The sequence below is a fragment of the Coloeus monedula genome (assembly GCF_965178545.1).
Source record: "Coloeus monedula genome assembly, chromosome: 2".
Classification (NCBI taxonomy): domain Eukaryota; kingdom Metazoa; phylum Chordata; class Aves; order Passeriformes; family Corvidae; genus Coloeus; species Coloeus monedula.
In genome coordinates, this window is record NC_138782.1 from 53,614,099 (window position 1) to 53,629,822 (window position 15,724).

At 38.3% G+C, this 15,724-nt stretch overlaps 1 protein-coding gene across 1 annotated transcript in view; it reads right to left on the reverse strand.

Moving 5' to 3' along the window:
- Positions 1-15,724, reverse strand: part of UTRN (utrophin) — a 324,375-nt gene that overhangs the window by 50,044 nt on the left and 258,607 nt on the right. The window contains exons 59-61 of the mRNA XM_082303315.1: positions 10,763-10,824; positions 9,693-9,767; positions 3,528-3,729 (exon numbers count right to left, since the gene is read on the reverse strand). Coding sequence (XP_082159441.1) covers positions 3,528-3,729; positions 9,693-9,767; positions 10,763-10,824 — 339 coding nt within the window. The remainder of the gene's footprint in view (positions 1-3,527; positions 3,730-9,692; positions 9,768-10,762; positions 10,825-15,724) is intronic.

Here is a 15,724-nt window from a genome sequence, read left to right on the forward strand (position 1 = left end):
GCTAAGGACTACCAGGACTGCAGCTACCAGATACCTGCACAGCCCAGCAACACGAGGCAGCCTGGTAGATCCATGAAGGTCAGCACAGACACCTCCCCTTGATCACCCACAGACAAGTCAGACAAAGGAGCTCATTCTCCTGCCTTATACAGGGCCACAGCCTTCTTACTGCTATCAGAGCCTGCTAAGCAGCCATCATAAACACAGGGGATACAACTGGAGTGCATGCAGAAAACTTCCATCAGCTACTGTCAAAACCAGCGCATAAAGTTAAGGCTGACTGAGCAGGTGTCTCATCCTCATTCCTCAGAAGTTCAGATTTTACTGAAATGAACACGCTGGTGAGGCCGGGGATATTAACTCAGCCTGGTGTTAGAAGCTGCCAGGTGTATGAGCGCAATGATAAATCACAAAGTTGTGATTTTTCGGGGGAAGACTGGGCCACAGAAAATGATCATGAAAGACAGTTTTGATCACACAGCATAAATACCACAGATACCCTGCTCAGACTAATGTACCAAAGAAATTCAATTTAAAAGAAGGCATTATCAAAAGCATCATAACATTAGAAAAAAAACCTTAAGAAAATTTAAAAGTTGAAATACAGGAAGTCAGATAAACATTGCAAAATGTTTAAACAGTGCACATAAAGGTTTCTTTATGGGTAATTCTAATTGAAATGAGTCATCACCCTGAATCAGTACATATAGAAACAACTCATTTCAAGGGGTGTTAAGTTATTCCATTAGTACTGAAAGCTATCAGTCCTTTTTATATAAATGATGTCTGGAGACTTCAGCAAATTTGACAGTATATAGTTCAAAAGAAAAACCACCAGCTCTTGCTTTTGGATGCTTTAAACACCGGCCTAGCCAAATGATTTTACAGAGCAAAAAATTTCCTTCACAGTTCTCATATTAAGTATTAAGATATTTATCTTTAATTTCATTAAAATAAAAAAAAATAATAAAAAAAAAAACCAACAACTCTGGACTAGCCAAAACAAAGAACTTTAAGTTTGGAAAATGTTTACAAGGGCAGATGTTGCTGTCTGGAAGAACCTTTGAGTCCTTGACATAGTAAAAGTCACTGAGTAATTTTAGTGTTTCTCTCCTCTGCTCAGAATGAATCATTCCTGATGTGCCAGAAAATACCAGAACATAACAGACCTTTTCTAAAAATAAATTGATTCTTTTTAAGGGCCAAAGACATCTGCAGGTTGTCTGGAGAGCCATTCAGTTTGCCATTAATCTGTGAATCTGTAATTAAATCTCAGGTGCAGCATGTGACTAACACATGTTTTTGTAGGCAGTTTAACAACTTGACACATTGTATATGTGTAACACCAGTGCAATATATACAATGGAAATGCCAAGACACAAATTAGCTCTTTTGCAATGCCCAATTTAGAAACAAAACCAAAAATTCCAGCTTAAAATTGGTGCCTGGTCTTTTTAGCATTTCTTTTTCTTCCTGGAGTGAATTTGAAAGGGGAACAAGGAAACAACTGTAAAAGGTAATTTTCTCTCAGTAAACCTTCATCCTTGATTTTTCAAAGTTTGAATAAAGACTCAAGTATTTAAGGGGCTTGAAGAATTATCTACACTATGTTTTAACATAATACTCAAGGGGAAATGGGAGAAACTGGAAACATTATTGAAAAAAAGGGTTGCTGCTTACTAAGTGCATTTTAAATATGAACAGATTAAACAACTGACTTCTAACTGAAGTTAGGAAGCAAAGGTAAGCTGAAAAAAATACAATAGATTTGTGTTCTGTCTGAAAGAAAACAAAACCCAACCAGTAACTACAAAAAATTCTCTGACATTATTATGTGTCTTATTCTAAACTGCCAGTAACATTTAAGTCAAGCAACTCACCTAATCTACTGCAATGTTTGCAAGTGATGTGTTTATTCACTCACAATACAGAACTTTACAAAATAAAAATAATTGCAGGAAGAAGTCCTAGTTAATATTTGATGGACCCTCTAATTTTTCATCAGTAATGAGGAGAAGTCCGACTAACAAGAATGTCACAATATTTAACAGCAATGTTTGAATGCCAGTAGCCACCACATAAATGATAAATGGTTCTATGTACTCTGTTCCCTCCTTCCCTCTCCCCGAAAACCAAAATAAAGTAATATATCCATGAAGTATAGGAGAACTGGTATGTAATCCTCTGAGGGGAAAAAGAAAAAAGCTATGAACTCTTAGAATTTGGGACTGAGTGAACATATTGAAGATAATGCATACATCTGCAAGTAAAAGCTCCCTTTTGCAAAGCCAGGTATAAGAATTTTTATCACTATTCAAGAAATACTTTTGCTCTTTTCAACTTCAAATGGAGAGAAAGAAATAAATTTTGTAACCACCCTCATGGAGCTCAGAAATTCTGATTTGTAATTCTGTTTATAGCTCTGAAGTATAGCACATATTCAATCAGAGACACTGAAGTGACCACAACCTGTACTGCACTGCTGAGACTTTAGTCAGCTCCAGAAGAGTCCTGAAATGCCTTTGCTGAAGCAATGTAAGGAGACACATTATAGGGCACGGAGGAGCTGATAGAAACCAAGTCTTTCTCCAGTTTTCACTACACAATGGAGATAAGAATAGCGAATGCCACTAAGAAAAATAAACAACGAACTCATGACTATAAAGCACAACTTAATTAAAGCAGATTGGTTGCAGGTCATGCAGGCTGACATAGGGCAGGGCAGAGAGGGCAGAGTTCAATTTCCAGTAGAAGAAAGAAGGGGCAAGGGGCTCAGAAAGAACTGGCCAAAACCACAAGGGGCTGCTGGAGTGGACATTCTCATGTTTTTTGGGACTTAGTTCTCTCTGGAAACCGCAAATGTGTATTTATATAAACCCACAAGTTCTTACTGTAAGCATTCCAAAACATTCTTGAGGCAAACTCAATGCCCTTGGGAAACACAGCCTTGCTGCCAGAACAGGGGCAGGTGGACCACGTAACACCAGCCCTCAGAACTGATCCATGGCAGGAGCTGTACATGCTGGCATTGACCCAGAACTAGAACACTGCTGACCCTCCAGAATCAGACAGGCTTTAATGCTGAGATCAGAACAACCTCCATCTGATAGAGGATTCGGTGCAGGGAGCTCTTCCAGGATTATGTGTGCAAGTAACTAAGTGTAAAATACATGAAACAACTGTCCCCACCTATGGCAGAAATAGAATCTGATATGAATGGCAATCAGTCTGGAAAATTTGGAACATTCCCTATAGGAACACAGCTAAAGCAGTGTTCTAGCTCTCTACTCACATACACGTTTCTTGAAATCCTTTCAGTGTTTCTTTGTTAGTAGTGTAAAAGCAGTGTAACCTTAGTTCAGTGCTGAGCAGGACAGCATAAGAAACATCTCATTGCATGCAACTACACTTTCGTTATGGACTCAAAACCATCAAAAGATAACCTTTCAATAAAGAAGCTTTTAAGGCGTTATAATTTATAATTCCTGGGGGTACGCGCAGTGACAAAAAAACCCCATTTTTCTTACCTATCATACACGTTGAGTAGCCAGTTAAGACACATGTCTACACAGAGAGGAACATTCACCATATCTTTGTGTTTCTCTTCAAGTCCACTGTAGATGGTAGTGAGACAGCTGATCACATCCTGGACACCAATCAGCTGATCATTTTGACTCAACTTGTGCTGTTTGAAAACTTCACTTGTTGTGTTCAGGTCCAACAGGTCCACTAATAATAGGTTTAAAAAAAAATAGTAAGTTAAAAAAAAAATAGAAAGAAATTTTTTACAAAAAAGTGTGAATGTAGATGCCTGAGCATAGCATTGACAATAATTGCTCATGTGCAAATTGTGGCAAACACTGCAAACAACTGGCCCAGTGGCTTTCCTTTAGTAACATTATAGTGACAAAACATTCTCTGTGACAAGTCAACAGCATTTTGATACTATATATTTAAAAAAAAACTAGAATAAGAACATCATAATGACCCTGCTCAGAACGGCATTAAAATAGCTGCTGAAGTAGTCTGTATAATTAGAGGATCCTAACTTTGGATGCACACACAGACAATTCACTAGGCTTACAGGATTCTTCGCATTTACCATAAAGCAAAATCCTATAAAATGACGATCACTTTTGTACAAATTCTTAGGTAAGAACTCTTTCTTAAAGGTCGTAATAATGTAATGAGGCCTGATTAACTGAACAGTTGCTAAATTAGGGCTTAAAAGAAAGCAGGGAGAGGGACACAGGAACAGTATTCACTGTAGTTTTCCATAACACTAAATGCTATTTATTTATTTAAAAATATTTTTATCTCCTTTATTACAGAATTCTTTATATAAGCAGTTGGTGATGCAATGAATATCTTACCCAGGAGAAGGGTTTTGCTCTCAAAACCATTCAAATATGACTCTGAAAATCTGGGGTTTGCATGGTGAAAATAAAAGGCCATCAATGAGCTCTTCTAATTCCTTTTGCAAAAGGAAGCAGAAAAGAGGAATACATGGTATAGTCCTCAGTGACTTTTTTTTACAGAAGCAAGGACTTTAAGTAAAAAAATAGTTGCAATGTATTAGTATGCTTGCTACAATATACATAACACGCAGTTGAAGTATATTACAAGCTCATAGTGGGCTGTTTGTGAAGAGTCAGTAACACACTCGCACTATAAATGTCATCTCTCAAACAAAAAAATAAAATTAACATGTTAATCTTTGACGTGCTGTGAACTGCTCTTCATCAATCATCAGAATGAATCATAGAATCAGAAAATGATTTTTGTTGGAAGGGACCTTAAAGATCATCTAGTTCCAACCCTGTTGCCATGGGCAGGGACACCTCCCACTAGATCGGGTTGCTTGAAGTCCCATCCAGCCTGGCTTTGAACAGTGACAGGGAGAGAGCATCCACAACTTCTTTGGGCAACCTGTGCCAGTGTTTCACCACCCTCACAGTAAAGTATTTCTTTCTAATATCTAATCTAAATGTCTCCTCTTTTAGTTTAGAAGTGTATCCCCTTGTCCTATCACAATCTGGCTTTTTAAAAATGTTCCTTTCCCTATTTTTTACAAGCCTCCTTTAGGTACTGAAAGGTTGCTATAAGGTCTCCCTGGAGCCTTCTCTTCTCCAGGATGAACAACCTCAGCTCTCTCAGCCTTTCCTTATGGGAGAGGTGCTCCAGCCCCCAGTCATCTTCATTGCTTGCCTGTTGACCTGCTCCAACAGGTCCACATCTTTCCTGTGCTGAGGGCCCAGATCTGCATGCAGTATCCAAGTGGGGTCTCACAAGAACAGAGGAGGAGAATAAAAATGTTAAATAAGGACTCCAGATTTGCAGCCTGTGAAAATTGTGTAATTCTATCTGGGTTGGAAAACAAGTACAGCAGAAAAAGAAGCAGGAGCAAGATAACATTAACCGCTATGAGCGATTCTGTCAAGAACTCAATAATCATCTACCAAAAGAAGGTTACATTCCCAAACCCTTTTCCCTCATCTACCCTTCTTCACATGTTTTTAAAGAGAGAAACAGTACCTCACAGCCCTTGCCTTTCGTCTCCTGCACTAAAATTGGTACATTCTGCTCCAACTTCACAGCATCAAATTTGCAGAGGTTTACATTTGTTTGTTTTTCATTTTCTTGTTTGTTTGTTTGGGGATATTTTAAGTCCTTCTCTTGGGCTTGCAAACAAATGCCAGCCATCTATTTATCAAAGGGGCAGACTGGTAATTGCAGCAAAACACCTTGCCACTAGTTTGACCTGAGGTAGCCGAAATGTTTGGCAATACACTCACTGCAGCATAATCTTCTACAGCAGCTGGAAAGGATGTGATACACTGGAAAAGGCTCACAGGGATATTTAGAAACAACATGAACCCACAAACAGTTCACAGTGTAACCCTGACTACTTTTTTGAGCTGCGGAGGGTGTGGGGTGAAGCCAAGTGAGGCTAACCTGCTATCCGATCACATAAATACTGAACTCAGATGGCCACTTTTCACACTTTCTATTAATGATTTCAAAAACCTTTATGACAAAGAAAACACCATAAAAATTAATGCAACCAGTTTTCTGGTTTTGTTTTGGAGTTAGCTTTTGGTTTAGGTTTGGGTTGTGGGAGTTTTTTGCTTGTTTGTTCATTTGGGGGTTTTTGTGTTTTCTGGTTATTTTGCAACCTGTTTCTGCAAGGTATTTAATGGCTGACTAAAAGCAGGTAATTAGCTTCATAAAACAGACTGACAGCACACAAAACCTGCCCCTTCTAAAGCCTGTGAAAATTCAGAAAGCTTTGGAATTCCAGAAAGCTGTAGCCTTTGGGTTTGGCTTAACATAACCATCCTTGCACTGAAAACAGCAATTCAACAGACACTAAGCATGCTAACTTCTTGTCTTGACCTTATGGCATTAAGATTTCTCATTCACATTTCTGCCTAAGCATTCCAGAAGGACCTGGGAGAGGTACTTCCAGTATTTTTGTACTAAAAACCACAACAACTCTGATGCTATACTAATGCAAATTAAGCTAAACTTACACTTTCAGATGGCACTATCCATGGAGAACAACCAGAGGAAATTACTTCCATTCCTGCTTACTTCAGCACTCACCTGGCTGAATAAGACAGGCAGTTATCCTGTTATGCCATTCCTGGTACAATGCCTACACAGCTTTCAGTGCATTTTTGCAGTACCATTCTGCATCTGCTTAAATATGCTGAATGACCAATCCTGCTTTTAACCAACCAAAGGGCATAAGGGCCATTTCTTCCCTTTCTGCAGCAAGGAGACTTTCCCAAAGAAAAACTATAAATAGAAACCATATCATTCAGCACTGCTAAAGCAGATGTGAGTGTGTGACTCAGAAGCAAGTAACTACATGCAGCTGCTAATGGCAAATTTGAAGCTGCTGTAACCCCATGGAAAATAGTCAGGCATTACTGTAGAGTTTTTGTATTAAAAAGACCTTGCAAATGATAGCAGTTCCTGCAAAGAGACTGCACTGAGGGAAGTGCTCACAGCTCTCACTTTTAGTCCCTGGTGTCTGAATGTTCCATTTTTTTCCCCTTGTATGGTTGACATTCCTATTAAGATTCTTAAATTTCAAATCACCTAGAGGAACTCAGCAACAGAATTCTGAGTATGCATGGTGATTCTGTTCCCTTCTTGCCTTTCAGTACTACACTTCAGTATCTGGGGCATTATAATTTCTTGAAAATGAGCTAAAGTATGCTGCACAAGAATAAAACATAGTCAGGACCTGGTGCTGCACAGTTGCCCAGTACAATCTGCAACACAGAACACTCTCTCTGGCCCCGTTCTTCTGCTACAGTGGAAAGCGCTTTCACTACATCTGCCCCACATAATCCAAGACAGAGAGGCTAAGAATTTGTTATTTCCAACTTGCAATCTTTCTTATATTCCTGCAAAATACATACATGTATATGAAAATGTATGTCTCTGAGGGAATCTACAAGTCAAAAAACAAAACAAGAAGAAACACAACTCTACCTTCTCATTTTAAAAGGAGAATGAGGAAAATGTGATTAACTTCCCCAAAGCCAAGGATTTTTGACGCTTACCAAGAAGAGATAAGGCATCAGCAAAGTCTTCTAAAGTACAGCTCTCAAATGAACTTTCTAAAGTGAAATTGGTCCTGAATCTGCTTGTAAAGCATTCACACTGTATTATCAGTCCCCACTGCAAAGCCAAAATCTATCAGGTGCAAGTGGAACTGTGCATCCAGCTCCAGCTGTGCTCTTGGCAGTTCCCACCAAACATGCCTTTGACATTATATACACACCATGGCCGTGACAGCAATTTGTCACATTTTACAGTGACCTCCATTTTTGATGATTTGTTTTGATGTTTTCTTTGCCTTAGCACATAAGCCTTTCTGAAGCATTCGGCAACCAAACACCTTTAAAATGCATCTGCAGTTACAATTATAGGAAGTACAATGGAAGACTAAAGTAACTCAGACCAAAGAATGAATGGCAGTAGCACAGAAGACGACTCCTTCCCTACCTTGATTCTTTATCAAGCACATGTATAATAAAGAAAAAGATTTTTTTGGCTGTTGCCCCCTCCCATGAAGCCCAAAGATGGAACAAACAAACAGCTTCACTGATAATGAGGCAGACTGGACTTGTAGAGATGTTTTACTCCTAGCTCTTTCAAACTGAAGTATTCTCTTTACTTCTTACTATTTCCTTCTGTCCTCACTTCCACCTCCCTCCCCTGAAACTGGAGACAACAGGATGGCATTTCTGAAATCTGTGAATGAGGAGAGCTAACCATAGCAGTTATTAGAGAAATTGATATATTTTGCAGTAAAAGCAAAAGCTGAAAGTATGTACCTCTTCAAAGCTTATTAGAAGTAACAAAAGTGAAGCTTGATGTACACAGGTCACTAGAAAAGCTGTATGTCTGTCAGAAATAGGCAGCATGACTAGCATCTGCCACATGCAGTCTGTTGTTTCCCACTCTTCCCTGTGGAGCAGCTCACACAAGGAGAATTTTACTTTGCTTTCTGATCTCTTGCTTTGTTTTTTGTTTTTAGGTACATGTTGATGAATACTTTATACCCAGAACACTGACAAGGAAAAAGCTCGTAATAGTCTTTAGTCTTCATCTGCTGGGAGATGAAGGTGTAGTCCTTGGTGGGACCACATCATAAGAAGAAGTGGCGAGAGGTACTCCTAAGAGCCTGTACTGCACAGATACAGTCCAGCTTCTGGAGTAGCTAGCTACCATCTCAGGCAAAGCTTCATTTAGTTTGATGCATATCTGAAGTCCAGCTAAGTTCAGACTGCTGTCTTCTAGGCTGTAAAGAAAACTAACCACCTGGAGGGTGGGAAGGGATCCCTCTTTGTGCAGCTCCTTTCACGCTTGCACCCCTAGGAGGGCTTTGCACTTCTTGTGTTCCTACTCAGCCTGCAGTACTGTGCACTCCTCAGGGCTGAAAAGTCCTTCCATGCCGAGGACTCCTAATTTATAACAAGAAAATTTGGTAATATCATACATCTTTATACCCTCTGTTGCCAAGACCTTTCAAAAGGTCCAAAATCTGCGACCTTCACACTCATTCACATCCCACATCTCCTTCCAAAATTGTCCAGTTTCCTTCTGCTTTTTCTACTTCACTCTATTTTCTTTCTGTTAGATGTATGTTCTTATGTATTTCATTTTCCATTCATAGTCCTAATAGTTTTTAAAATTCAGCTTGCTTTGCACAGGACAGAACTGCAGTGTGGTACTTGCTGTGTGACTTGAAGTCCCAAGTCCAGAGGCCAGGACAAGATCTTGTGATCTATCACTTCTGAGGCTGCTAAATTTTGAATGAACATGGTAATCCTGCAACTTGCTGCTGAACTAAGTCATAATTGTGATATAATAAGAAGTGCTTTTTAAATACCTACCAATATAAATAATACCTGCAGAACAGAAAATTGGAGATACAAACAATTCTTAGTGGGCATACCATTTCAACTTACCTGCTGCACCTCTTTTTTTTATTAATTTATTTTATTTATTTGCAATAATGACACCTACTGTTAGCAATTCTTCTTGCCATTTTGCTGGTTGACAGTGTGTCAAGGATGACTCTGGCCCACTGTTAATGTTGTTAGACTGAAGCTGACCCTCCCTTCCCCAAATACTGTAGAGAAACAATTTGCCTCAAAGGCCCAACTCACAGCACAGTGCTTTCTGCAGTCTCCGGATTTTGATGGCCGTGCGGTAGGCAGAGAAGCGCACATTGTTCAAGTCGGCTGAAACAGCAGAACAGAAACATGAGCAGCCCTAAAAATAGAGCCCATAACTTTCCTTTATGTATAAATCTTCATATTTTGGAAAAAGTCTGATATCCCTTCTCTGCAATGAATTAATAGAATGTATCAGAACATTAACAACAAATTAAAAGACCTGACAAGTTGGGACCTCAACCTGATCCACCTTTAGGGAAAGCCTCCTGATTCTGACAGTCCAGGACCTTAAAGAGAGTGGCCCTGCAGAAATGCTGACACTATTTGACACATGTAATACATATACATACAGGAGAGTTTCACATACATATAATGCACTGGTATGTAGTTTCCAGGCAATTACTCAAATACAGTAAGTTTCGCAAATAATTTATAACTCCATCAGATAACAGGAAACACAGGGCAGCAAATGTCACATTAACAGAAAAAAATGGTTTAAGCTATAATTGACTTAAATGACTTTGTAAACCGGGCTTTACAGTCACATAGCTGTAAACTCTGTTATAGAAACGAATTGGTACAGTAACATTTTTTCCTCACCTAACAGCATTTTTCCCCTTCCTCTCCTTAGAACGGGAGATTTCACAGTAAACGTTGATGCTATCAGGGTATGTTGAACTAGTTGAACAGTTCATAATACAGTTTATCTTTTACTGAGAAGGGAGCTGCTCTAATTATTACCAAAATTAGTTCCTCGCAGACCAGCACCCTGGTTTAAACATGCAGAGAGACTGTATCACTGGACAATTCCTTGTGAAGTTAATAGAAAAAAAAAAAGGTACTGCATTAAAGCATACAGTCAGAGCATATGGTTCAGAATTAATATTACCAAAAGACAATACATGGCATGACCAAGGCAGTAGGTTTTGGGCAAGGTGTGTCTCATCACAAAATGGGAAATGCTGTTATACTCAGTTCATGGGAACTCAAGCATGGTCAGTATCCAAATGCAGCTTTTATTCATGGAATAAAAATCACAATGTTTTAATGAATGCACTCACCTAAGGACTGGAAGAGATCAGTCATTTTTGGATGATCCCAACAAGTTGTCTGTGTCTCATGACTACAAAGGAACAAAGTAATCAAAGTTTCAGGAAATACACATATGCACTTCCAATGAATAAAATCTTAAAGATTTTCTGATTTTCTGCATTTAAGTGCAAGAAATCCCTCAGCTCTAATTAAAATACATGATCTGTACCACCCAGATCCTTGATTTTATAATCACAATGTTAGTCAGACAATAGCTGATCCCTGTTTAACAACATTTACTTCTGATTCTAAGTGTTATGGTAACAGCTGGACTCTGACCCTGCAGCTAAGAGGTACACTAAGAAGATAAAATAAAAAATTTCCTGTGCTGTAAAACAATAAATACAGTTGCAAAAACAATTTTAAAAGTATTGAGATTTTATTTCAATCTTCCTTGCATATCTGAGCACACGTATCAGAACACAAAGAATTACTTTAAGCTTTACCTGTAACATTTATTTAACATGTAACATGATCTTTTAGGTTGGAAAGGACCTTCAAGAACATGGAGTCCAGTGGGAACCCTGATCACTGTTCACACAACCAATCAATAAATATGTTGATTTAGGGGGTGTGCTCTACACCGCTGTTCACAGAACAGAGATTCAATAGGCTTCATCCCTTAACCTACTGTTTAGTGTTGCTGTTTCAGTTTATCAGGGTTTCAAGCAGGCAGCCATAGAGGTCAAAACATGTCAGGTCCACTGAAATCTCCAATTCCCTTCTACAAGCCACGCTTTACTTGTATTTATCAATATTAACTGCTGTAATGATTGCACATTATCTCACAAAGTATTTACATTTGAATTAGATTTGCAAGGTAATTAATCAGAGAAGTCTTGTTAAAAGGATCATAGGATTCCCCTTAAAAGTTAATGAAAATGAAATTATGCTATGTTAGCAAATTTAACAGTAATGATCAGAGAACACTAAGTATTTCACCTTTGTTTCAACTTAAAAACTGTAAGTGTACCTATTTTTTTTTCCAACATAGATGAATACTTGGTTATAAATAATGACTTTAAATGCCATTTTGGCATTAAACGTAGTGAACTGTATCATCATTTGCTATACATAAATGGCTGTACCTCAGTAGGTGCACAGTAATTTATCATCATTGTTTATTTTTTAATTGAGAAACCAACCAAGAATAAACCCTTTTATGCTAGGTGGTACAAAAAATTGGATAGAAAGTCCTTGCTCCGACAAACTGCAGAGAGAGGACGCATACCATAAGGGAAGGCAAGCTCCTAACAAAGTAAGTGCTGAGGACCCTTTTGTGTATGCATCAGCCTCAAACATACACCACTGGAAAGTGCATGATCTCTGTACATGGGACGTGATCCTCATTTTACAGTCCATACACCAGGATAACCCTTCCAGCTTTGAGTCTAGTCTAGGTATTCAGAGAGAGCTTCTCCCCATCATCATGCTTCATACTCTGCCATGGATCTCATTTGTCTATGTGGCACCATCACAACTTTGTAGGGTGTTTTTCATGGAAGTTCATAGGCAAAATATGTACTTCCTATTAATAGAGTAGGTACAAATCCTCTTTTCCCTCTTTGTGATTACTCCCTAGTAGCTGACTGAAAGGAAGAAGAAGCCCTGCACATGACTATATTTAAATAAGAGAGCTATATACAATAATCAAAACAATTCTATCAGACCTTGGTTGAATCCAAAATACTACAGTAAACTCTCCTCAATTCAGAAGAAAACACTAAAATACATGTTTACATTTACAAAAAACACATTTTGCTGAATAGAAGCTTTTATTTGATTTCATTTTGATATCATTGTCATATGAATTGCATTCACATTTCAAATTTCCAATAAGGTGGTCGAGGCTCTGGTAATGCTGAACACCAAAGTTAATGCACACCAGTAAATCAGTGGGTTTGCACTTTTTAGAAAGACTTCTAAAACATCACTATTCTTATCCTTATCCAGAAAAGTGATTTCAAAAACAAGTAGCTTTTCCTGGAAAAGGCACACCAATAAATCATCGTGGAGCCAGCAACAAGAAAGAATATATATAGATGTTATGCTTTGCCATGGTAAAGGCAGGTGACTGTCCAGCATTTTCACCCTGGTGTCAAAAGAATACAGTATATTGGAAAAAAGAATATGTACAGCCTCAGTAAATACTGAAGTAAATAGGAAGAGAAAATACAATATAATGGTTCATACTGCTCAGCTTATTTAATAATCTCAAAGCTACTCCTGAAGTTGCCAAATGTCTGCACTATCACGTTAAGAGGATGCCACAAATATCATGCTGCTCATTTAGAATTGTTGACTAAACCTATTGCAACTGCCCACAAATGGATACAACATGTGATCAGTTTAATAAAGCTTGTTTTAAGGACACTGCTTTAACTCAACTTCCCTAAGAAGCAACCTCCAAAAGTCATGCCCCAAAACAAAATAACAAACCCCAAAACAAGTGATTTTACCATCAGGATCATAGGTGAAAAGGATTTCTTAGGATATTCTGAGAAAAATAAAGCCTGTGAGAAATGAGACAACTCTTAAAAAGATTAGTTTATTGAAAACAGAAAAATTGAAAAATTACAGAAATCAGAAAAATATAAAAATTTGGGATCCTATGGCTCAGTAGATGGTATGCCCCAGGAGTGCAGGGATATGAGATCTTCTGGCTGAGACAGCACTAGACCTTAGGTACAGAAAAAGAACTTGCAGTGCTGGGTTGACTTTAAAAAATTACTAAAAGCCCCTTAAAAGGGGTAAGGCTTTGAATGCCCCAGCACCAATGTCTCCCACAGCTAGTCTGGAGAGAGCAAGAGGGGAAGAGAGAAGAGAGCCCGCCTCTCGGCTTCGTCCTTTTTATAGTTTTTGCTCCGCCCCCAATCCGCCCACAGCCCGCCCCTTCGGTCCAAGGCGATTGGTGCTTTCCCTTTGATGGATCATCTCTGTCCACCAATGGCTCATCGTTGTCAAGGGGGGTGGTATCAGTTAGAGATAAGGGAATACAATGCCTTCATTAAAATTCAGGTATTCAGGTTGCCATGGAACTTGCCTGCAGAGTAATGGCTCTGCAGCTAGAAATAGCTGCTGGCTATTAAGACTGGGTGGGGGGTTTGGCCTTGGAATCAAAATGCAAGTGAAACACCTACAAAAAGTATTAAAATACATCTAACACACCTCAAAACACTTGTAAAAGTATACAGTAAACACAGGAAAGGTAACTCTTATGGTGTACCAGTGGTTTGTAGCTTGAAAAGGGGCAAGTTTGTGATTTTTTTACTGGGAAAAATTTTAACTGGGAAGGGTGCAACTCTATTAATAAACTTTAAACAAATGGAAACACTGATAATGGAGCTGGATATTTGTACCTGGGCTGATGGGTTAATTGTAACATTCAATTTAAAAATAATTAACTCAAAATTAATTACTTAAAGCACTTAATATGCAAAGACCAAGCACAAATAGGGATTTCATGTACGACAAGCCTTAATGAAAACACCGTCAAACTTCTGTGTTAAAAATAAAGGCAGGCAGCAGTACTGTGAGAGAAGCTGTACATACAGGTATACACAGAAATACATTTCCCTCTATTTTAAATGTTGAAATATTAATGCAAACACTGCATGTAAACTACATGCAATTTAGATAAGTCCTGCTAACTGCCTTACAAACTATGATGTCAAAACTAGCCGTGATTATAGGGACTTCGTTGAATCACAGCTTTTATTTCCCTATTTTCTGGCATTAGAAATATGGTTCCATGAACAAATATATTTCTGACTAGTGGGGGGCTGTAAGGATATTCCTGAGAGGTGCAGCAGGAGTGCAAAGGTTATTTAGCTAGGTCCAGAGACCTTTCCTTTTTTTTTTTTTTAATTATTTTTTAAAAATAGAAGAAAAAATAGTTAAGTCCTTGATTAGGATGTGGGTATAGTTAATTGCAATTTAGATTCCAGCTTCTAAGTAATTTATAAACCCATATGCAATGCATAAGAACTGATTTTACTAATCAAACTTTATCCCTTTAATCAAGTTTCCAAGAATTAAGAACAAACAACGGTTTCATTATTGAAATTGCATACTTTAAATACAGAGTTTCACTACAGTTGTAGCTAAAATCACCTTAATAGTGACAACATGCCATACCAAAAAAAACCCCACTTTTAAAAAATTTTTTGTTTACTTTACAGGAAGCAGAAAAAGTGAATGAGATATCAAAAAGCCCTGTATCCTGCACTGTAATCTTGTTTCTCCATTTAGTGCAGTTTTCTCTTTACAGAAAAACACAAAACATGAAATTTATGCCTAATAAAATAATGACCATAAAATATTTTTATGTTTCTCTTTTATTTGCAAAATTAATACATTTGTGCCAGATTGCATAAAGACCAATGGGTTTTTAAAACTCATCACTCAGTTTCTTTCTATTGCACACAGAATTTGAGAACATGACAAAGGAGGCCAAGTGAACATCATCTGGTGAAACTGAAAAAAGGTGAGAGAGAATCCCTTCCATAATTACCTTGCAGTCAGTACTACCTGACAGCTGCTAAGTGACTACAGAGGGTGAACATGACTGTGCCAGCCTAATCCCAAAACACCTAGCAAGAAACCATTGGTAACAGCCAAGCAATTCTGTACGAGGATCCCACAGAGAAGAGGAATGGGCTAAGAGTGAATGAATCACCAGCTCAACAGTCTGTTCAGGTCACGGGAGGCAGCAGCTTCACTGTCATGGGCAGTGCTGCTACCACCATTAAATATATTCCATGGGTAGGTTTCATTTAGGCACCAAAGCCAGACTACTCCGGACAGAGCCATGGAAAAAAACCCCAGGAATGTAATTTTAATAAGAACTGTAAAAAAGTCATCTCACTGAACCAAAAAAATTCAAAACAAGCACTTAACCAAGAGCAGAGAAACCTGCAGAGTCTTCCCTC